General features: G+C 41.5%; 2 protein-coding genes across 2 annotated transcripts; one reads left to right on the plus strand and one right to left on the minus strand.

Moving 5' to 3' along the window:
- Positions 1-598: 598 nt before the first annotated feature.
- Positions 599-3,695, minus strand: B0H65DRAFT_414680 (uncharacterized protein; the record flags this gene model as incomplete). Its single annotated transcript, XM_062823931.1, has 4 exons — positions 599-747; positions 837-1,574; positions 2,240-3,355; positions 3,425-3,695. The coding sequence occupies 4 exons, from the start codon at positions 3,693-3,695 to the stop codon at positions 599-601; spliced, it is 2,274 nt and encodes a 757-aa protein (XP_062685580.1).
- A 1,938-nt stretch (positions 3,696-5,633) lies between these two features.
- Positions 5,634-7,697, plus strand: B0H65DRAFT_504339 (uncharacterized protein; the record flags this gene model as incomplete). The annotated part of the gene is given in 7 exon segments (XM_062827905.1): positions 5,634-5,747; positions 6,540-6,611; positions 6,769-6,833; positions 6,843-7,004; positions 7,259-7,283; positions 7,513-7,653; positions 7,665-7,697. Coding segments are annotated over 7 exon segments (612 nt in total).
- Between the last annotated feature and the right edge of the window lie 17,371 nt (positions 7,698-25,068).

Genomic DNA, 25,068 nt, shown 5'->3' on the forward strand with positions numbered 1-25,068 from the left:
AGGCAAGCAAGCAACCCCTTGTGGATGTTCATGGTACTTGCATTTTCATTCTAAACAAAACAACACCAAACAGACAGGCAACAACCAAATACACAGCGTACCCTTGTGGTTGTGCTTCTTCCTTTTCCTTCTCTTTTCTTACCCAGTGCACAGTAGGTAGACCGAAACACAGTACACTACAGCACCAGACATCCAACAAGGTTGCTAGCAGTGACAAGAAGCATCATCTCTCTTTTCCTTTCCAAAATTCCAAAATTATACCATCAATTCGATTCTTTGCTTTACATCAATTTTTGTCGTTTTGTGTTTTTGTCATATACATAATATAGGTGTCAGGTGTCAGGTTGCCGAAGGATCAATCGGAATCGATCGTATCATCGATCGATCGACTGATCCCATCCATCCATACATCAATTCCATTCCATATCCATATCCATTTCCATCCTTCGCTTTCTTTCTTCCTTCTTCATCATAAAACATTGTTTGTGTAAATCTTGTCTTTTGGAGTGGTGTTGTCTTGATTGATGTTGAAAAAAGGTCATGTTTGTGCGATGCGATGCGATGCGATGCGATGCGGGCGACAGTGAAGGCGAGCTCCTTAAGATTCCTCCTCCTTCTTCTCGCCGTATCGCATGCGCTCGTTCCACTTGCGCTTTCCAACGCGGGTCTCGTAATGCGGCGCAGCCGTCTTGACGTCTTGCATCATGCCTTCGATGGCAGTTCGGGTCTTGTTTCGGTAGCAGTCCACTGTGTTTGAGATGGGATCGTTAGTATTCATTCTGTGTAATTAGGAAGCAAGACGAGGGAAGGGAAGAAAACGAAAGAGAAAGACTCACAAGCACGCTGCAAGAATACCGTCCTTCCGGCAAAAACTCTGCTCTGGAGCCAGGCCATGCGATAGCCCAAGTCGTTGAGCCGCACCTCCTTTCCACGGAACGCTCTCCTCATCCGGGGGATGGCGATCTCGCCCTCCTGGCTTTCGCCCATCGGCACCTTGACCATGACTCTGCCGCTCCGCTTGGTACCCCTTGCTGCGCGACGGCCCTCCGTATCGGTGGTACCGTCATCCTCCACGTCGCTCAAGTCATCGGTAAAGAACTTGCTGCCAGTGGCACTCGGAGGTGGGCTTTGCATCTCACGAGGGAAGTAAGAGCGAGGGTAGACGCTAGCTCCCTTGCGGAAACTGTCGGGAATCTCGCGCGTGTCGACTCCGTCAAGAGTAACTCTCACGCGGAGACGGCTGTGCCTGTCGCTGTCCTCGACCAGAATGAACTTGCGCTTCTTTGCTTCGGGAATGTCGGGGAAGAGATCCTCGGGCTCATCATCACGGGCGGTGCCGCGGCCGGGGGTCGTTGTGCGACGAGCGGTGACAGGACCGGTGCCGCTGGCATGCGGAGAGCCACTGAGGGTGTCGTGGATCGAAGGCATTGCGGACGAACCGTATGGCGCACCGTTGGGATACGAGCCGTGGTTGGAGAAAACCTGGGCTGGTCTTTCGTCAGAGCTACCCTGGGAGGGAGCCTGGTGATGATGGTGGTGGTGGTGCTGTTGGTCGTCACCGTACTCCCCATCGCCTAAAAAAAAGCAAAGAAATACGAGTTAGCGTGTTGATCCCAGTGTTGGATAGGCCAGACCCGACGGCATGGACCAGTTAGCCTTGCAACTAGAGAGTGTGCGATTGAGTGTGATGCTGTTTCAAACCAAAAGCCAGCGCGGCAACGTCAACTCGCAGATCTCTAACAACCCCCAGGCAATGCGCGGTAAAGACAAAGTAACAGCAAATTCGGGGCTTTCCAGCCACTCGGGAATGCCCCCCTGTTTCGCAGAGGGCCAAGTAGATGTGTGGGTGATGATGGTGTTGGTTAATATGTGACAAGCGATGCTGATGGGTATGCGATTGCAAGGTAAATGCAATGCAAAACGTTTGCCAGAAGCCAGACGACTGAACGACGACCGAAAACCAGCAAAACAAACTAAACAACAGCAAACGCGCAACTATCGTAATGTACAGATCTTTCTTTATACCAGAAATCTCCAGTATCGCCCAAGTGCAGAGCTCGTCAACTTGCGTTGGCGAGCCGGTATATAACAAGTCTGAAAGAGAAAGACAAAAACAAAATATCCCAAGACCCATAACATAAACCAAACAAGGCAGGCGCAGTTTTAAACAATCGGTTTGAAATGAGGTATCACACTGAATCGCAACAACTCGCGCATTAGGCCATCTGGTGAAACATACCGACTTCGTCTCCTCCTCCCTGAGCATTTCCATTATCGTGGGCATGGTGATGGTGCATCGACGTACCCATATTATTAATTCCAGGCTTGTTGATGGCGGCAGCGCCGCTGGAGCCCATTGCTGCCGGTGTCGAGATGCCAGCAGGGCCGGTGGGACCGGCCATGTGGGCAGGATGGGGGGTTGCTGAACCGGCCTTGTTGCGGTGGTTCATCTTGGCCATTCGCCGCACGCGGCGGGATCTGAGTCGCGGATCTTGGTTGCTGTTACGCCAGCTGTCCACCGCCCTTTGAATGAGCCCTCTCTTGCCTCTGAGGGGCGGGTTCAACTGAGCCAACGCCCAACCGACTGTGTTGCACTCAGTCTCGTACTGCAGACGGTTGCCACGGTACTGCTCCTTGGGGCAGCACGCGCGAGGATAAACGCAGTTCTCGGTCTTGAACTCGGGAGACAGCTCATCCTGATTAACCGATTCCACGTCGCAGCGGATTGTGTATTCCATCTTGACCCTGTCGCGAGAGTACTCGAAAGCAATCCACTGAACACCGTTTTGATCCTGTCTAACGACGAGTGGTGTTGTTGCGGGAATCGGGCCGGGAGCCGCGTTAGGGTTCACGCCAGATGCCGATCCAGTGGGCGTCGTGCCGTTCTGAGGAGTAGTCGACGGGGCGCCGCCAGCGAGCGGTACGGGGGCACTGTTTCTCTGCATCTGATGGTTCATGCCGTGCTGAGTCTCAATCTTGCCCTGGCGAGGGCTGACCGTTGCCATTCCTGTCTGAGCATTCAGCGTCGCCTGGTGGCTTGTCTGGTGCTGCGGCGCGGTGTGAGACATCATCATGCTGGGCTGGGAGGCTATCGACTGGTGGGACTGCTGGGCGTGTTGCGCATACGGCGAGGGCGCAGTTTGCGCCGGCATCGACGAGTACTGCGGATGCTGAGGAGCGCCATAGTACATGGACTGCTGGTGTAGCTGCGAAGGGGCTTGTCCGTAGATGCTCCTTTGCTGATCATGCCCCGAAGGCGACGCGACCGATGCTGGCGAGTTCGACTGGGGGGTATGGTAGGAGGTCATGGGCGGGTAGGGAGGCCTTATCGACGTGGCCATCATGTCTCCGGTGTCTGCGCGATCGTGTAAGCATCGTGAAAGAGAGAAGGGGGAGCCAGGGCCAGGAGGGCGAAGAGACTTACCTGCGGATGTATATCCGCTTGTTGCGCCAGGGGTGCTGTAGGGACTGGGATGCGGGTAGTAAGGCAGATGATCCTGAGTGTTGTTGGCCTGAGGCGGCTGCTGATAGACAGAGTGACCCGAGGAATAGGCACTCTGGTGTTGAGGCGGTTGCTGAGGTGCCTGGTTGTGATGCTGGTGCACAATGCTCGAGGGTCTCGAGTGTTGTAGATGGGGAGGAACAGGACCCTGTTGCTGGTGATGGGGGTGATGCTGCATAGAGGAGACAACCATTAGTTTTCAGAATACAAGGTCTATGTTAAAAAAACAACCATGTGTTCTGGAGCACGGTGGACGCGTCTCGGGATATTTTTTTTTCTTTGCGAGGACCAGAAGAAGCTGCAAGGACTGGGGATGTTGGTGTTTTTCAGGGGCCCCGTCAGAAAAAAAGCGACGACGAGGATCAACGGGTGAGGCGGGCTAGCCTCGGGAATTTGGTGTGGGATTTGTAGTAGGACAAGGCCCTCCTTCCATACGGCATCCGAACCGAACGCTTTCTGGCTGGAGGGGGGCGACTGGGACTGACGGGGACTGACGGGGACTGTCTGGGACCGTCTCTGCGACCGTGGCGGGGGGGCCTCTGGCTGGCACCGCAACTGGCAGCGAACTTGCAGCCCACAGCTCCCAGGATCAACGCGACCACGAGTGGAGCGACGAGGTATCGGAATCAACACCCGAAGTTTCGAGATTCCCACTGGGTTTCTCTCAGTGGCAGCGTCGTATTGCGCACACCCAGGAACACTACCCCGGGCTGACCGACGGACAGGAGTGCAGAAGCCAGAGTAAACACTAACCCGAACTGTTGTGACGGATATCGCAAAAAGGAAAGGTGAGCGTGTTTGTCCACTGGAGCGGGCAAGGGTGCGACAAATGGTTTTGCTCTGCGAACTCACACCGCTGCCTGGTGATGTGAGGGGGAAATTGCGAAAAATGCTGGCGACTGTGGGGATCCAGGATGAGGGATCAGAATCGATGTCGAGGGAAAAGCAGGTGGGCCACGGCCAAGGTGAAGGCCGGAGCAAAAGGAATGGACGAGTACAGATTGCGGGAAATTGATGGACGGACACCGTCTAATTTTGCGCTTGTAAAAAAAAAAAAAAAAAAAAAAAAAAAAAAGGTGCAGACGGTGGGTGTGCATTGCAGGCCAAGTATCTGTCAGATGTACCGTAGCGTTTCGTCCGTTTCGTAACGGTGGCGTCTATGATACAGCACTGTGTGCATAGCAGACCTTATTTCTGCCCTTCAATCTGTGTTGGTCTTGCAAGGCTTGTGCTTTTCTTCTCGCGTCTGATACAGACACACGGTTGAAGCGTAAAAGCCATTGGGAAACTTCCCATTTCTGTCAACTCTTCTTCAGCGAACTACGCCGTTGACGGCCCCGAACGAGACACAAGCGCACCGGCCCATATCACCCAGTGCCAGAGACCGTCCGGTGAGATGAAGAAGACATCGGCAAGGTGTGTATGGATCATGGATGTGGTAGGACAGCGCATGGTCTGAAAACGTGAACAAGGGGCGAGTGCTTTTTAGATGAAGTGACCAATGATGGCGAGGATACAAGAGACTGCAGAGGCCGAGTAGCACCACTCTTTGCCCAACAAAAGTATCGGTGATCGGAGCTAGCCACTCTCTGCCACTGGAGGCAAACCCCTAGCGGCGTTCTGGCAGTCCGACGATGATGGTTTTCGATGGATGCGACTTGGCTCTTTGGCCGTATGGTGAACAAATTTTGGTGACTTTGGCGCTTTCTCACTGGAGTTCCTCAACTGGAGGTGTCTTTGGCGTGTCTCTCGACGTTGCTTCCATCGTTTGCATGGGCAAGGATGGGCGGTGTGCATGCGGGTCCCGTATCCCACGCGCGGATCCCTGCCCTGACTGGCCATTTGGAGAATCCATGCACCCTTTCGATTCTCCCCAGTCACCATCAGAACTTCAGAAGGCCCTTGTCCTGATGAATCACCCTGGATGGCTTCGAGAACATTGGAAAGCCACTAGCCACAAAGGAACGGAATTGGTGTCGCCTTGGAGCGAAAGCCCATGGTTGGCAGCGAAACACCTATGTGAACCAAACTCTCGACAACAGCCGCTTCATCTGCTCTCCCGCCGTACAGCATACAGAGCACGCTTGCGCTTGCAGCCGCACGCGGAAAAAATACTCTATGTCCACTCACTATGTGCGGCAGATACCGACAGTGTCCCGATGGCCGTGCACGAGTCGCAACTCTGGCTCCTGGTGCCATTGTGGTCCATCGCGCTCAGTCGGTCGGAGTTAACCATCACGCCCCCGTCAGATTTTTCGGTGGGACCTCTCTAGGGGGAAAAAAACACGATGAAAAGACCCGACGTCGCGCGTCGACTTGTCAACGGTTGGCTAGCTTGCTCCCCTCCGGCCCCACCCCTCTAGGGGCTTTAGTGTGAAAGTTAGAGCGCCGGGACCACTCGGCCGTGTATCGCCTCCAGGCTCCACCAGCCAAGAACTCAACTGACTCTGAACAGACTCGATCACGGCCAAGCGCTATCACTCGTGACACGCTCGACATGGCGAGACCGTCGCACGAGGCTTCTCGAGACGTGTGAGAACTGACTAATACGGTAGGCGTTTGAAATGAACGCGTTGGCGCAGCCTGCGTCTCGGGAAGCGGATCGCTGGACCTTCTTTTCCCCCAACTTGTAGAATTGTAGAGTGACCACGTGCCATGCAGAAAGCCAATTGATGATAGGCGGCCGCCATGTCGTCAGAGAATGAATGACACTGGGCAGTGAGCGGCCATTGTGCGCTTGAGATTCCCAGCCACCACACCGCCGTTATGGGGGAAGCAACTGAAGGCCTCAATCTCGAGCAGACTGCGATGCCGCGTTTGCGACTCTGTACACTGGCCGGTACCCCCACCGGGAAAGCTGCTCTGGGGGGTTCTAGGTACCACTCAGCTAGCAGCAAATCCGCTGTGAGCACCCGGCAAATGTGCATGGTGCAAAATCGCATGCGTTGCTTGCAGGCAAGGCGCAGATAGGCGGACAGCCGACAAGAATCAGCAAAATGATCGCGAATTGTCCAAGGACATTTGCGCTATTCTGCAGTTCTCCGACAGCGCCCAGCTTGGTCTCTGTGTTTTGCGTACTGCTTCCACCATCGGCTCAGGACCTCCTGCGGTGACTCGCTGGCTTGTGTTCCACCGCCGCACTCGTCCAAATCACCTCCGCCAGGCCAAGCCGGCAGAGCACGCTTCGTGATGGGAAGTTATGGGAGTGCAAAAGCTAAACGTGAGACCCGAGCCTAAGGCCTGAGATGCACGGGGGTTGATGATAGCGCACTGCGCAAACCGGCATCGACGCACAGCCCTTGTCGCATACTTCCCGACGCCCTGGCTGGTGGTGAAACAGGTCACCCCCTGCAATTCCCAGAAGCCCTGCCCAGCAATCGATGGCACCCGCACCTAGAAGGCTTTCGACAGGCACCCGATTTTTCTGGAACATCTGTGATCCTGGGATACCTGACTTGGGCCAGGACCCCTGTCCAAATGCGGCAACTTTGCAACGGTATAGGTAACAAGGAATAAAACAATAAGGGGTGTGTTGAAGTCAAACGTTCATGTTTCGATGTCGACGTCTATCACGACGATGGCGGTCCTTGCGCACATATCCGACATGATGATACTGCGCGTGCAGCGCGAAGCCCCTGCCACGGGCACGTTGGGGTGCAAAGACTGCCGCAAAACAGCGTCACTAGACGCCTGACACTGATCATGAAATACGGCATCTTCCCAGACGCGCCACGTTTTACGAGATCTGGTGGATAGTGCAATGTTCGTGACGGGAAAATGTGTGAAGACGAAGCAAAGTGTGACTTACCGAATCGTGGCCGGGCTCTTCCTTATACTGGCCCGGGGCCTGACGATGAGCCATTGACAATCCCATGGCTAGTGATTTACCCTTTGCGTAAAGGGCAACGTAGATGCGTCTGGAAAAGGGAACGGTTAGCAAGAGGACAGAAACAAACATATGGCCCTACCAGTCGTCGGAAGCCATCCTGGACGCTGTGCTCTGTTGACAGACGGATATCCTTGCCAACGGATGTGTAAAGGCGGGAACGTTGAGCGACCGGCCTGGTGACAGCTGGACCGCGTGTGGTGGTGGATTCCTTGAGTACTCACAACGCTTTGTCTTGCCTTCGGCAGCTGAAGGGATCCTGATTGTAGATGCTAGAGGACGCGACGGCGAACGGATACCTCAAGGTAATGTAGGGGCAGCCTGGGCAGTTCTCTAGTTGTTTCTTTGCCGTGAACCTTAGTTAAGCGGGATGCACGGATGGTAATACTTGTTGACAAGGAGACAGGAGACGGCTCTTACACTTTGGCGTGAAGATTAGCAAAGCTGGGGAAAGAAAGACATTAGCAAACAGTCTGTTGAATGCGCTTTGAAGAGCGGGTTTCTCGACTATTAAAAATAGTAATCAAGTGGCAGCGGCATTGGACATTAGACCGAAATTTCCAAGCTCAATGCAATGTCCAAGGGCGGCACTAGACTGGAAACGTTGCCGAGATTGAAACGGCTTTGCCTTGGATTGCGCAGCCCCTGCAAGAAAACGGTACGGCAATCTGGGGACCACCGCAAAGCCGGTGTAGAAGGCCCGAGGAGAAAAAGACACACACACATACCAATGCCGTAAGTCTTGAGTTTGCGACTCTTGCGTCGAAAAATAGGCGCTCAAAGTAAATGCTCTGTGACCATTTAGGTCAGTGTCTGTTTTGCTTCGATTTGGTTGAATGCAGTCCTCAATTCGTGCTGCGACCTGAGGAACCAATTCAGGGGCAATCTGCCAGGGCCAGTGGTGGTGGACAGCCCCTGCTGCAGCCACGTGCGAGGGCAGAAGGGTTAAGGTATCATGCAGGTGGACGCTGAGGTGAACTTTGTTACATACATGTACGTTCGTACCTTACGTTTCAACGAAACTTTGGGGGCAGCCGGGGTCTGTACTCGGCTGTGACGCGCTGCTCACGCTTTATGTTAGTATCTGCAAATACGTCACCTTTCGACGTCAACGCCGGAAGCGCTTAATACCTATTAGATTGCTGATGATCTGAACTGTGTCGGCTCCTTGGCCGAGTATCAGATGAGTTGGGGCCGCTGTGGGTTTGAATTACCTGTACTAAATCGGAGCGTGGAAAGCCCGGGCAAAGAACCGGATGGTGTGGTGTGACTCTGCGCGAAAGAGGCCGCCTCAAGTGGATTTTGTGATATAGCGCGAAGTGATGCGACCAATTCGGGGCGGACGCGATCAATGGTGATGTTGTATAGAGCTGATATTGTATGAATGGTTGTTTTGAGTGGCCGACGCTGTAGACCTGTCACTACGGGCAACGGGTTGCCGTCGAGAGCAAGTTCGGATGGAGGCCGTTCGTGGGCGGAGCAAGGATGATCGCGGAGGCGCTGTAAGTTACACGGCAGTTAGAAATCAGTATGCTGAACAAGACGTGTTGATAGGCACTGCCAGGATCCCCGGGAACCCAAAGCTATGCTCCAAGTTATGAAGACGATATCACAAATATCTCCACGTGAAAGAGCAAAGCATGGGATGGGAGTTGCCCAGATGTACGCAGGTTGTAGCCAAGCTGGGTACCTGGTGTTGGGACTTCGGGGCTATGGACGGGGAGCTTGCGGAACGGCATGGCAGGCGGGCCGGGATTAGGGTTGGGGACAAGCATCATGCCGCCGAGCCTGGAGAAACGCCACGGGAATGGCGTCTAAAAGTACAGCCAGGTTCCAGGTCGTGCCTGGACGAGGAGTGAAGACGGGAGCGCGCAATTGGAGCGTGGGGATGGTGGCATAGTGTAAGACGCGCCCGGGCGCATATAGGGTTTGGGTAGGAAACAACAGGCGGAACACAGAAAGAGGCACAGCAGCGGGGATATGCCATCGCAAGTTTGTCGCAACTGACATCACGTACCTGGAGAAGGTTCCTGAAAATACCAGTTGAAGATGGAAAGTCGAGCGGTTGCTGGTTTGGAGTGGAAGCACTACGCTGGCTAACCTGGAAGGTATTTCCTTTCACTTCACCTGGTGGGAGTCTGGCGGTCTGGACTCTGGAAGCTTAGGAAGCTGTTTGAAGAAGACGGAGGGGCCGAGAGGGATGGTTCGATAGAATGGATGCGCGCTCGATCCCGATGGTCCTGGAGGATAGATCTGAGTTTTGTTTCTAGCTCTGCAACTTGATTTTGGTGCAAGGAAGAATACGTCTGCGACAAAAGTTGAAGCTCGAGGTACGTGTCGAGACAAGACCGAGGAAGAAAAAAAATGGCTTCTTCAAATATCGCCGGCCGGTCCCCAACTGCGCCAATAATTCAAATTTGCAAGGGTCACCTGCACCTGCAGCCTAGCCGCTCCTTCCCACAGGGGTGTCTGTGGGGAAGAAAAGACACGCTGCTAGACGCGAACACGTGAATTGGATGACATTCGATCTCCTCGGAAGCCTTTCATCACTTCTTCTTCTGAGCTTGGCTTGACGTCTATGTACTCGGTTCGAGACTGAATGTCGTTCGACAACCGGCGTGAACACAGGTACGCTCACGTTTGGATAGAAACAATGAGCTCGTACGTCGGGTAGATTGCTCCAAGAAAGCACGCGATGCTATGTGTCCACCTGAGACGGGTAAAAGCTCAAATAACCGATAGGAGGTACGTATGCTGAGAGTGACACTCGCCGAGATCAAAGTTACGTATCATATGGGAAGCGTTCCGGGTTTGTATAGTTTATTTGACACGAGGGCACGGGTGAGGAGCCTTATGAGGTTACCTTCACAAAACTGAACAGCGACTTACTGTCTTCGACAGCACAGAGCAACACAAAACGCGGAATAAAAACATTGAACATGTTAGCGATGAGATCTCGAAAGCACACGCGTACAATGGGACAGGGATACTGTCACTAACAGCTGGAGGGAACCACTGATATGCAGACGGGACCTTCTGCGATGTTGCGTCGTAACGGAACAGTTATAACTTGCAGTTTCCGCTCCCTCCGAATCACACCTATCCACGGCAACTCAGGTGTGGGTGCAAGAGCAGGGCAAATGCTGACAAAGATGCATTGTACAGCGACATTGTGGAAGCCGAGCCTGGCCGTGATCATGGCCGGTATTTTCCAACATCGCCTCTTGTAGATGGCGCTTGAAGTTCAGGATGGCTTTTGGGGGCATTCCCAAGAAACAGGCTCCAAAGACGCAGTCCGGGGGCAAGGATACACCTGTTCGCGACCGTTGAGCGGCCTGCACTAGGCTTGGTGGGAAGACAGCGCAGTGGAGGAACACCAGCCGGCGCAGGGACCCTGGGCTTCATGGTACAGCAACCCTACGATGGAAGCTTCTGAAGCTTCTTCGAAGCTTGGGGTAAAAAAGCCTAAGATGGCGCTTGTCAGGGAATTGTTGCGGCATGGTGAAGGTTGGCTGGCTTGCAAGGGAACACCCCCGTGTACTGGACCATGCAATCCGGCACTCTTTACCCTGGTCCTCGAGACGTCTGGAAAAGGTGTGATGGAAGAAAGGGGTGAAGAGGAACAAATTACATTGAAGAGAGGTGCCGGCAGCTGTTGTCTGCCAGGCACACCAGCAGGGTGGTTGGACAGACAACTGGGATTGAGCATGGTTTCAAAAGCAGCCAAAGCAGCGGGAAGAGGTGACAGGGCATCCATTCAAGCGAACGCATGGAGACAAGACATGGAGGATACCCATGGAAGTCATCCATGGACGCCAGCGTGGGACTGGGGATGGATGATGGATGATGGGGGAATGGGAAAGGCGTGTTGGCATCCCAGCCTCCCCCGTGAGCCCTGCTCTGGCATCTCCGTCTGGAACAAACGAGGAATGCCAAGGCGAACAAGAAAAAGGCCGAGGAAACTCGATATGATCCGTTTCGCTCTTTAAACTGTTCACGTGGTTGAAATAATGCCTCCAACGAGTCAATTGGATGATATTTTGGAGCAAAGGTTTGGTTGTGCAAAGGCACCAAGAGGAAAGATTCCTAATCCAACTGTACGGTGAATCAGGGCTGTATCTTTCAGTAGCGTTTTCGATACCGTATGAGGACATACCATGTTCCGTACGTCGTCCGTTTTGCTGCCACTTGAGCTCCGATAGTCTGCTGGCGGAGGAGGAGTTAGCTTCCACTTTGGACTTCATGTTAACACCCCCATTTCCCATCTAGGCCTTCTGGTGGTAATGGCGGTCAAGAAACTACATGTTGCTCACCTGTTGTCCTATCGCTTGGCTTGGTTTGCATAGGACGGATGACCCGTCGTTCGACTGATATTTGTCGCCAGCGTTACGTGCCGAGGAAGGTGTGGAAGGGCTCTGCACTTTGTGGTTTTGTTATGCCACACGGAGTAATTTCTTGGTGTGTTTAGTGGTCGTTCGGATGCAACGTGATGCGTCCTTGGTGCCGGGGCTGGTAGCGACGCATCCGTCACCGCTCATACTCGGCAAGCAAGTTCCAGTTGAGGTGCCGGTTCAATTTCCCACATTATGAGAGTCGCTATCGTGCGTACGTATCTCCCCCGTATGTAGGCACGCAGTCGTCTTTGGGCCAATTGGTGACCAAGCACCCAGTATCCGACGCCGTACGTGAGGGATTTGTCATTGAGTCGACGAGTCCAGACCAATTGGATGTAGTCGACACATTTCCCATACGATCACATGCTCTGCCGTCGGAGTATTGCACAAGCTGGCATTGCACGGCTCATAAGGTCCGAAGGGTACGAGTACCTGCATAAAGCGTATAGTTTCGGTAAGATACGTGATAAACTTTGTTCCGGTACGCTCAAGCTGTCGACTATCCGTACAGTGCTTGGCATGCCGTCTGGGTCACTTTGGCAAGCACTTCCCGCTGACCACAACCGTTTTCTCCAATGCCACTGCACTGTTCTCTTCTGCACCCGCCTCGAAAAGCAGCACCGAAAGTGTCAGATGTAACGGTGCAGAATTGATTGATTGAAGAGTGTGTGTGACTGACTCGCTTAGAAGGTATAGGGGGTGCTGGGGTAACCTAGATATGCCTAGAAATCAAGTAATATCAGGTAGCTAGAGTGCTAACCTCTATATAGTATGGCTAATACTACCCTTAAATCTAATACACCCCCTCACTTATAGACCTTCCAAACAGGGTAAAAGTGAAGCTATTTACAAAATCTCTCTTCTAGCATGTCAATTTCTCCAGCCAAACTATAAATATCTTCCAAAATATTATCCAGAATCTCCTTATCTATCCCTATCTCTTTACGAATTAGTATATTTATTATTCCTATTAATTCCCGGAATTTCTCGTAATATAATTATTCTAAAACTTTCGTCAATTTATCGGCTAATATTTTCTTCGTTTCCAAATACTTAATTTTAATCTTTTCCTCTACAATTTCCTACTTTAATTAATAATAATAAATATTAACGTATTTTAATTTACTTATTAGCTTTGCTATTTTAATAATTAATATATAGATCGTTTATATATTATTACAACTGATTATAGGCATATCCTTATTGAGGGGAATATTAATTTCCTTATATAAAGGTATAACAGTAATAGTTTCCTTAATAATGTTTAAAATCGATAATAATTCTACTTCTATTATTAAAGTAAATACCGTCTTTTATTTAATTATACCCTAATAAACCAAACTACTAAAGAATTTAATTGTAAATCTATACGAATTCTTTCGATTTAGAGAATTATCGGCGTACGACGTATTTAAAGTAATTTCGAATTTCGTTAATTTATTGTAATAAAAGGAAAGATTAGTGTAATATTAAAAGTAGTATAAAACTTCATTAATAGTTTTATAATATTAAGGACCGGGATTATAATTATAACGAACCAATCAGCTAATAGCAAAGGCAATATTAAGCTAGGTAATTATAGCAATATATATTATAGAGCTAATAACAACCTAATATTTCCGGATTTTATTGAAAGAGGCTACGCTATTATGAAATATAAGTTCTTCGTTGCTTATTAGAATAAAAGCGAAGGTATAAAAATTCTTAATTAATTTAATAATTTTATAAATACATTTTTATTAGGATAATTAAATACAATTTACCTCTCGGTCTCGAATAATCTTAATACTTAAAAACTATTAAAAATTATTACTATTAATAAACTTATACTTCTCCTCTAATTTTTTTGTAACCTAAGTAATTTTATCGTATTATAATTTATCGAAGGTAAAAATAATATTGTTAACGTAGTAGAAAATCAAAATTCTATTACGTTTAAAAATATATAGGTCTTCAAATAACGGCTTAAACCCCAAACTTTCGAAAATCCTGTTAAATTTTCGTTATTATAGTAAAAGAGCTTGTTAGAAACAGTAAAAGGCTTTAAAAATCTTAAAAATAATACCGTACTTTTAACAACTAAGAGGTATATATATATAAATCCCCTTATCGAAGTAGGCGTTAATAAAAGTATTTATTGTATCGTATTAAATAAATTTGAAATCGAATTTAATAGTATAAACAATAATTAACTAAAATAAGCGACTAGCTAACGTAGAGGCATATGTCTCCTTATTATAATTATACTATTAATCTCCTTTAATTATAAAGCGAACCTTCACCTTTAATAATCAACTATATTTATTAAACTTATATACGTATACCTATATATAGTCGAAGATTTAAAGACCTTTAATACGGGGAACGTCTTCATCGATTTTAACTTATAACTTTATTTCGTTATAATTATTAAAATATATTTCTTCTACTTACTGAAAGAGATCACTTAAATCGTAATATTTGAAATTGTAATAAATCTTTAGGATTAAAAGGAAATTTTAACGGTTAATAGAATCTAATTTATTACCTTTAGAAATTAAACGGTTAATTTCTACCTTCGTAACTATCTTACCCTACCGTTGCCTAATTAATTAAAAAAAATTCCTAATATTAAACGCGGCTTTTTATAATTCGAAAGTCGGAAAAGAAATAGGCTCTAATAAATCTATTATAAAGCCGGTAATAAAAATAGCTAGTAATATACTTAATGGGGTAGGGTAACTAAATATAAAACCGATAAATATTTTACTTTAAGTAGTAAATTCTATTAATTTCGAAATAGTCTTATTACCATCTTCTTAAAGTTCGTTATCGAAGAATAATAATAAAAAAGGGGTAAGATTGTTATCTTCTATATCTTAGGTTGTATTAAAGGGCTCGAAATATCGCGTAGATAACTAAGGAGGTTAATTAATTCAATTAAATAAATTAGCAATTTCGTCGCTAATTAGCTTCAATCCTTCTTTAAAATTATTAAAATTCCCAAAATAGACTAAATCTTCGTTAAAGTGTATATTACAAATATAAATAATATAATTAATCTATGGGTTCCAAATTTAATAAATAGAAGAAGCAGCGTAGCTAATAAAGAATCCAATCCAAACCTTTAATTAAAATTTCTTACGCCGTTACTCTTTTTTCTATATAGTGCTTGTTATTGTATATACTTTATAACCGGAAATATATAAATAACTGAAATTAAATTTACAAGGCTTAGTTTATACCCCTTTACAATAGGTTATGAAAATATAAAACCATTCGTATAGTGATTTCCAATTATAAAAATATTTAAGTAATCAGTTAATAAAATAGAATGAAATTAAAACGATTTAAATTAGAAGTTATAAGGAAATTTAGTACTATTTATTATTATACGCGCCTTTTCTTTAATTATACCTCCTAAATATTTAATACCGCCGTTTTAAATTTGAATATTAGGTACTAAAGGTTCGAAAATAATAAAACGTATAATTAATTTATCCCTAATATATTAGCTATTAAATTTATTATTGTACTTAATGTATTTAATTTTAATGTTATATTGGTAATTAATTGTATCAATAACCGAAAAAAATCTTTTAATAATAGCTTTAATTATTTAGTTCGCTATATAAATATCCTAAACGAATCTAATCTATCGATAAATAATAAGTATAATATATTAAAGCTACCTCTAACTATTTTATATTCGAAGAAATCGACGGCGAAACGCTCTCTCAGGCTAAATCCCTTATTTCGTAGTTTTTATTTAATTTATCATTTAATCTTTAAAATACCGTACGGATTGTACTAATAAATAGCGGGCTCTTTAAATTTAGCGCCCTCAATATTATAAAGGTATTCGAAATTTTAAAGACTGTAATAATCAAATTGCTCATACTAGAATTTAATAGGCATCTTATATACGTAACGGCCAGTAAAGGAATTAAAGCAATTTTGATGAGTAAAGAAGGTAGTGTAATTAAAGGAGAGGGGCAGGTATTCGAAGACTGTTTAATAATAAATTTCTTAAAGAGAAATAAAAGAGTAAACCGTTTAGCTGATAGAGGTAATTATTAGGGGGTTTATAGTTCTAATAAAGACTTTACTTTCGAAATAAATGTAATAATACAAGATTTATAATAAAATTAAGGCAAAAGGCTACCTCTTTCAACTGCAACCTTAAAGCTCCCCTCTCTCCCTATACTTCTACGTTAATAGTCCTAAAACCCTTAATAAGTATTTAAAATTCAATAACCCAAACGCAATCTTTTAAGGACGCTATTCGAAATGAAAAAAAAAACTATTAATTTTATTAAAAATATAAATAGAAGCCCCAAAATCGAAAATTATAAAATTTTTAAATAAATAAATATTATCTTTACCGCTACTTATAGTAAAAGTACTTTATTTAACGAGAAATATTAAATTGTAAATACCGATTTCTCGTCTCTTTTAATTTTTTAAAGTAATTGTCAAATCATCTTCAAAGGTTCCCGAGACTACGCTGAAGGTAGTTAAGATATCGAAAAAGTAATCTTGAGGGTGAATAACGAAGAAGATAGAATCTATCTTTTGAGGGTGGAAAAAGATAGTTGCTTGGTAGGAAATCGAGTGTGTGGTTATTATAGGTGTGTAGAGCGTTTAAAGACGAATAGAATGGTATGTGGTTTGTGTGGATAGGTAGTAGATTGGTAAAGATATGAGTGAGTGATGTCTAATTATCTAGGATCTCTTTTCCTTCGAGGGAACCATCCTTCTTATAGATTTTCTGAGCCTCCTGGTTATCCTGTGAATAATCCGATTGTACGGTTGAATTTCTTGTTTTCCGAGGAATCCAGAAATAGTTCCTTCGGTTTCGTATGTCAAAAATAGACTAAGAAATCTATTTCCGAAGTCGAAAGGTTTTCGAGGTTGAAAGAACAAAGGGTTCTTTTATCAACAAAGGTCCTTGTCTACCCTAGTCATTTTCGTGCCGTGTGCGCCACGATTCTATTCTGGGCCGCCTAGTGCGGTCTAGGCCACCCGTGCAGGCCACCCATGCATCCTCTACGAGGGTTAGGGTTTTATAAGGTAGAATTTCAGCCACGAATATTTAATCGAGTAAAATCGAATAAATTCAACCAAAATTATAGGGCATATATTTATAGTATATATTACCCATATATATATTCCTATACTAGCATAGTATCGTATAGACCCGTAAATCCGTTATAAATTAATAATTATTATATAATATATATATTAAGTCCAACAGTAATAATCTACGTAAAGGTAATAAAGTAGTCCTATATTTAATTCTTAGCCTTTTTAACTTCTTTACTAATTTTAAGATATTTTTCGAAATTCTTATTAATAAACTTCTAATTAAGGCTACTTAACTTCTATTTAGAATTATCCTTAATCTCAAACATTAAATACTTATAGCGTATTACTAAGTAAAGGCTTCGCTCGCAAACTTTACAAAGTAGCGTAGCGCCTCCTCTCTTTTTCGGCTATAAAGAATATTTCGTATTTTTATCTGTACTGTATTTCTTCTTTACGTTTACCTTCCGCTTTTTATAATTAAAATTAAGAGCATCCTCCTTATTAAATGCGAATTCTTATAAACTAAAGCGGCCAATACTTTAAGCGCTACGAACTATAACCTTCTTAAAATTAATTAATAGTATAGTATATTATAATATACTAACCCTTTTAAAATTAATAAATATATTCTTATATTTTAAAAATATTTCTTCGAATTCATTATCGAACTTCTAAAAGTTGCCAGCTTAAATAGGTTTATATTTACAGACCATATTAACAAAGTCAGTAAACTATAAAATAGGGGATGTTACTTTACTAATTCCAAATCTCTTCTCGTTTATAATAAGGATTTCCTAATCGGATAGCTACTTTTTAAAGTCCTTAAGTTACTTCTTCATAGTTTCTTTAATAAAGGTTTAATAATTTTGACAAATTTTAACAATTTAATTAATAAATTAATAATTAATTTAACTCTTGATTTCTCTAAGTTAATCGTAAGTAAATTTATCCTATTTAAATAAAGTATCAGTATAATAAGCAGCGATATAAGTGTTCATCCAATTATAAACTCGAATATTAGTATTATTGAAATCTTTCTAATACTTATAACGAATATTATACGTATTATTAACTTAATTGTATACTACTTTCCTAGTAAGTATTAAATCGGTAGAGGGATTAATAACTATATCCTCCCTAATATCCTACTTAGTATAATATTTATTATCCTCTTTTTCCTCTTCTTTATCTTCTTCTCCTAAACTTCCTTCCTCATCGTCTTTGTTAACGCCAACGGCGGCTTCTTCTTAAAATTAGGTAGTAGTAGTAATTTCAGTAATAGTACTGTTCGTATTAATAATTATAGTAATAGTAATTATAATTATAGTCACGGCCTTCTTAACCTGGATTCCTCTATTAAATTTAACGAATTCCTTCTTTACTGCTAGAAAACAGTCCTTTACTTGCTTAATAAAGAAGAAGTCTTCCAACTTCGGGGGTAGAACCCTCTAAATTATAAGTCCTCCCTTAAGTAGCTAATTACTAAAGTTCTAATTATTACTAGCGAATCTCTTAAGAGCTTTATACTAATTGGGCCAATCAGTAGGGGTATTGAAGATAACTATAATAGCCTTATCGGTAAATTCCTTTAATAAGAATATAGTTAACGTTATTAATTTCATAGAGATATTACTTATAATCGATAATCGTAGCGTTAAACGTAAATATGCAAATCAAACTATTAATTATTAAATATGACAGTACGGAATTAATTGATTGAAGAGTGTGTGTAACTAACTCGCTCAGAAGGTATAGGGGGTGCTAGGGTAACCCAAATATGCCCAGAAATCAGGCAATATCAGGTGGCTGGAGCGCTAACCTCCATATGGTATGGCTAACACCACCCTTGAATCTGACAGAAAGCACTGGCAATGAAATCCAATCGTTCTCAATAGCGTCACTGCGACGCGACGATGATCTTTCCTATCTTGCTTTTCCATCAAACCCAAGGCATCTCCGGTGCTCATTTCCCCAATCTGGCGGAACGCTTCAGTTCGCACAAACACTTGGGGCACACAAGCACAACCAGCCTAGCTCCTCACGCTAGACCCCCCTCGACGAGGCACCCTCGCACGCCGAGCACCCTAACCGAGACCCCCACCCCCCCAATTTGCCGTCACCACTCATCACTCTCGATTCGATCATTGTCTTCCATCCACCCACCTTGATGGTGTGCCGATACCTGTGCTCAGTGACGATACTCGGCGCCCGTATTCCGTATTCATCGGTACTCCTCCGCGCTGTTGCATGTACGATGCAGTCGCCAGGTACCTAGCGGCTGTTCCACTTCAACGTCAGGAAAACAGGCGACAATACGGCAGAAGCGCAACTCCTCTCCTCCCAGTCTCTTGCAAGACGCTACATGGCCAGGACGACCGTGGGCGGGCTGAGAGCTGTCATTTCTCTCTTGCCTCGGGAAGCGGATAAGCAAGCCGGAGGTGATAGATCTCCTTTGGCTGCGGAATAGTCCCATCACTGCGTCTACCGGTACTCGCTACACTCGGTGCCAGGTAAGCTGACATCATTTCCGGCTTGTTGGACAGGTACCCCTAAATGAATGGCGACAAAGTGGTGTCCCCGAGATGCTCTGCGAGGTACTCTACTCGGCGGAAAGACCGGGTCTCCGCGTGCCGTTCCACGAGCTGTTGGTCTTGAACATCTATAAGGCGCCTCGTGGAACATTTCAATGCCTTCTGCCGCCGATATACAGACCGCTTTCTGCTACGGTACCTAGATGTCTTCTTGCATGGCAGACGGATATCTTCGCTAGATCCCGCAACAGTTCCATGTCCTTGACGGCTTGACCCCAGCCCAGCCAGTCCAGCCGACCCAGGTAGACCAGGCAAGGACCCAGAGCCCAGCTAGCACTCCCGCCATCCTTGCTGCAATATCCCTTGTCTCCCTCCAAGAGCTTACTGTCAGATTTACTGGTGTGATCTGGTTGATTGATTCTGTGTGTCTGACTCGAGCGCTCTGCTCTAGAAGGTCTGGGGGTTCTGGGGGTAACCCATATTTGCTAAGACCTGTAAATTAGGTGGCTGGGACTCTAGCATCTAACCTATATTTGGGTAGAATACTACCCTGGAATTTAATACACCCCCTCACTTGCAGACCTCTAATTACTTCTTTGAAGTTAAAAGTGAAACTATTTATATATTACTTTCGTCTTTTTATATCTTCAATCCTAATATTTTATCACCTTCTTCAGTATTAGATTATCCTCTCCTCCACTATCTTTCCGCAGCGGTACTTCGGCTATGCCTAATAACTCCTTGAATTTATTATGTTCTAAAATACCCAATACTTTCATTAATCTATTTATTAGTATCAATTTCGTCTCCAAATATTCGATATTAAGTATCTTCTTTTTAATAATCTCCTTCCTTAATTAGTATCTATAAATATTTATATACTTCATCTTTATATTAGAGGTAGGCGTTTCCTCTATAAGTACCCTAATAGTCTATTGGTTATTATATTATAGAGTAGGGATAGGGTTCTCTAATAGCTTTACCCCTAGAGTTGAAATTAACCGGTTTATAAAGAGAGTTTCCTTTATTACTTTTTTAACCGTATATAATTTTACTTCTGTCGTTAATATAGTAACCATAGTCTATTTAGTTGTTCCCTAATGAATTATACTACTATATAATTTAATAGTAAGCTTTTATAAACTCTTGCGGTTATTCTTATTATTAGCAAACGAGGTATTAGAAGTAATTTTAAAATTTATTATTGCCGTTAAAGTAGAATCCCTATATTTTCGTTATTCGAAAATATTATATAACCTTTTCGTTAGTAGTTATATAAGTAGGATTAGGATTATGATTATATCGAATTAAATTATTTAATGGGAAGGCGGTATTTAATCGAATATTAATTACTACATATAATCATAATCTTATATTAATTTAGTAAATATATATTTTTATATAGCTAGTAATACCTTTATAAGGGACTAATTCTTTGTAGTTTATAGGTATTAGAGTAAGTCAATAATTGGATTTAAATAATTTTAAAATTTTATTAATATATACCTTTTAAAACAACTAAATCTATCCCTAATCTCAATTACGTATAATTTCGATATTTAGAAATTATTAGAAATTATTTCTTCTAGTTAGGTAATATTTTAATTATAATTCTATTATATACTTCTTAATTCCCTCTATCTTGCTTTTATTAAATATAAAGACGATATTATCGACGTAGTAGAATATAAGAATATTATTCTTCTTTATAATATAGGGGTTTTTAAGAATTGCTTCGAATTCTATCGATTTAAATATTCCGTTGAGTTCTCGTTGCTATAGTAAGGGTATTCGTTGGAGATTATATAATACTTCATTTAATTTGAGTACTTTACTGGGGATTTAATACTTAGGCGATATACGTATATAAATCTCCTTATTAAGGAAGGTATTAATAAAAGTATTAATTATATCGTATTAAATAAATTTAAGGTTGAAATAAATAATTAGAGCGATAATAAATTTAAATAATTTCCGTGCTAGGGTAGAAGTATACGTATTTATTCCCGTCTTATTTTACTAATCCCCTTTTACGACGAATCTTACTTTATATTTATTAAATATGTTATTTTTATTGAATTTATAAGCGTATACTTATATATAGTCGAGGATTTATTTGCTTCTTACCTACAGTACGCCCTCGTCGATTTTAATTTACGTTTCTATATCCTTATAATTTCATAAATAAGTTCCTTCTACTTATTTAAATAATTAACTAAATAGGTAGTTATTAAGATTATTATAATATTTGGGTATGATTAGTAGATTCCGTTGGTGAACTCTATTGAGACGGCTATGTTTCGTAATTAACCGTTGTATTTCCGCCTTAATAATTATTTTCCCGTTTATTTTAACTACTAACTATAATAGTTTACTAACGTTAAAGGTAGTTTCCTACGGTTTGTACTAATAAAAGTGCTTATTAATAGTTCGGTTAATTGAATAATTAGTATAGAGTGTGGTTAGTAGGGTAAATGGAAGTAATGGGTATAATCTTATAATGTATTCGATGGATATTCTTTTTATAGTGGGCTGCTGAATAGCGATTTTTTACAATTGATTGCTCTCCTCTTAGGAATCTTTTTAACGTTATTCGTAGTTTCGATCGAGGATGTTTGAAGGGAGTGGTTTAATATTTATATTATTGATGTTATTTTATAGTCTATAACCTTCTTTCTTTGGTAATTCGGATACTTTCGAGGGTTAATTATACGGTTCGTCAATTTTATTAAATAAATCCGCGAGTTCTTTACTATTTACTTGGAGGTCCTCTTTTAATTTCTTAAGATCTAAATTATAAATAATCTCTTTATTAAAAATTATATCCCTAGTTTAAATAATCCGATTTGTATATAAATTCTATATATAATAAATCGAAGTCGTTAAATAATCGAAGAAATTTTTTTTTTATACTTTAGGTAGATATTTTTAACGCCGCTACTCTTTCTTCTATACGGTATTTATTATAGTAAAAGCCTTATAGTTATAAACTTTGAGGTAGTTTAAATTTAGTTTACGAGTTTCTTATTGATTATTTTATTATATAATATAAGTATAAAATTGTTCGAAGGGAGATTTCTAATTATATAAGTAATGAGGAGAATAATTAATGAAGTAAATTATTACGTTAGTGATTTCCGGCTATAAATCTATTAGGAATTTCGAACTCGTTAATATAGTATTATATCTTTCCTTAATAATTCCCCTTGAACGCTCTACTTTACCGTTTTATATTTGTATATTAGGAGTAGAGGGTTTAAAGTTCGTTTTTTATTATGATAATTTGTATTTGACCTTATTGTTTATAAATTCGTTATTATATTCAAAAGTTTTAATTTTAATATTGTATCGGTACTATAATATATTAATATAAGATATTAGCGTAGTAATTATAGTGACCGTTTAACGATTTAATAAGTAACAATCCTAAATATATCCGGACTATCGATAGGTGATAAGGAGAAGGTATTTAACCCTGTTAATTCCTTTATTAAATTCGAAGAAATTAATAGCGAATTTTTCTCTAGGTCTAAAACTTCGGTTTTTAATTATACAATTAATTTATTATTTAATTTTTACTATCGCGTACGCGTCGTATTTGATTGAGGGTATACTATATAGTTTTTAACTAGTAAGTTTAATTTTATTAATATTTTAAAGGTAGTTGATTATTTAGGGTCCTGGGTAGCCGAATTGTAAATACTACATTGCTACTAATTACTTAGAAGGGCGTTTCGTATAAGAATTAATCTTATAATAGTATATTATAAACGAGGCTTTAGTAAATAAAAGTAGGATAGTTTTGATGATTATTTAATTATAGATAGTATTTAGATAATAAAAAAATAAACTATTAGACTTTCTTAGATAATTATTTAGTAGTTGGTAGTCCTAATAGAAACTTTGTCTTTGCAATTAGAAATAGAAAATGAAATTAGTAGCGAAATTAGGGTAAAAGGCGACTTCTTTTAGCCGTAGCTTTAAGGGACCGTTCTTACTCTTAATAACGATATTAATTTCCCTAAACCCTTTAATTAATACTTAGGTATCGCCAACCTATAAAGAATTATCCGGATTAATATAATAAAAATAAAAGAAACGAATAATTTCATTAAGTATATAAAGAAAATTATTGAATTTAAATATTATTAAATTCTTAAAAGAGTAAATCTTATTCTTAATTTAATATACTCCGTTAATTTAAAAGGTCATTCTATAGGAAAAATTTCGAATTGCGATAGGTAATTACGCGTTCTCCTCCTTTTTAGGAGCCTTTTCTTTACTATTATTTTTAATTACGATTCTCGTAACCTTTTTAGTAAGTTTAGGGTCTTTCGCGAAGTTAACTTTAATAATACGTTGGATAAAAGGGAATAGCTTTATAATATATTTTAGCTTTATATTTAAATTAATGTATTAATAATTCTTTAAAGAGTATAGTCCTCTCTCGTATACTTTATATATAAGGATATTAATTTTTTTACGCGGTTAAATTTCGGTTTTATTCGATTAGAATTTCCTTTTTCTTTTAGAGCCCTTAAGTTTCTTATTATTCTTACTTTCTTAATGAGCATCCTTATTATTAGCGGTTTTATTTTAGCCTTCGCTATTATATTTCTAATTATTATATTCGATATTAATTTCGTTAATACTAAAGCGCTACAATATCCTCCTTTTCTAGTAATAACCCTACGTTTAGTAGTATTAATATTATATTTTTTAAAGTTCTTATAGACGTCTATATATTTAAATATACTATTAGTTATCTCCTTATCGAACTTTTAAGCGCCTTTATACTACTTAAAACGTACGATTCTAATTGCGTTAACGAAATCAATATATTAAGAGCTAGCAACTTTAGTCTCCCCTATTCCTATAATTTATCCGTTATTTATAGCGGTAAATTAAGTTTGAAGCTAATTAATTTAATTCTTAGGTTCTTTCGTTAGGATAGCGACGGTTTTATAGTACTACTTCCTAGCTTTAATTTATTTATCGATAGCCTTATAATTAGTTATATTTTTGATATTCTGGTACTATTCGTTAATTTATTATTCTTCTTTTATAGCGCTATCTTATAGTCCGTAATTAATTAATAATCTTATTTAAGTACGTACGGCCTTATTATTAGTTATAAATTCCTTTTAATCTTTCTTATTATTGGGGTAGAGCGTAAGCTCCAATTTAAAGATTTATTTATTAATTAGGTCCTTTTCGTTAGTGAAGGTATTAAGTAGGATTTCGTTTCTAATACGATACTTAATAGGTACCTCCTAGAATTCCCTAACTTAATTAATAATAATACGGACGGTTATTCTATTATTAAAAAGGATAAACTCTACTTTAGCCTTATTAATACGAGTTCTAACTATTTTTATAATAGAATAATAGTTAGGATAAAGCTATTTCGGTATAGTAAGCTTTTTGATAGTATTTTAAAACCAATTCTTAAGTACGTCTAAATTACATTTTAATTAGAGTATAGGCTCCTAGCGGATCTAATCATCGCTATTTTTTAAATAGGCGACGTTCTCCTTAATATTATTAATGGGCTTTGAAAAAAATATTGTATTATTTTCGTATTGTTTATTATTAATTTGTAGTACTAATCATGGTATTGATAGGGCGCGTATTAGATTGTTAATTATTAGATTTATTGGTATAATCTAGTTGATTGATTCTATGTAT

The sequence above is a fragment of the Neurospora tetraspora genome (assembly GCF_033439725.1).
Source record: "Neurospora tetraspora strain CBS 560.94 chromosome Unknown B0H65scaffold_1, whole genome shotgun sequence".
Classification (NCBI taxonomy): domain Eukaryota; kingdom Fungi; phylum Ascomycota; class Sordariomycetes; order Sordariales; family Sordariaceae; genus Neurospora; species Neurospora tetraspora.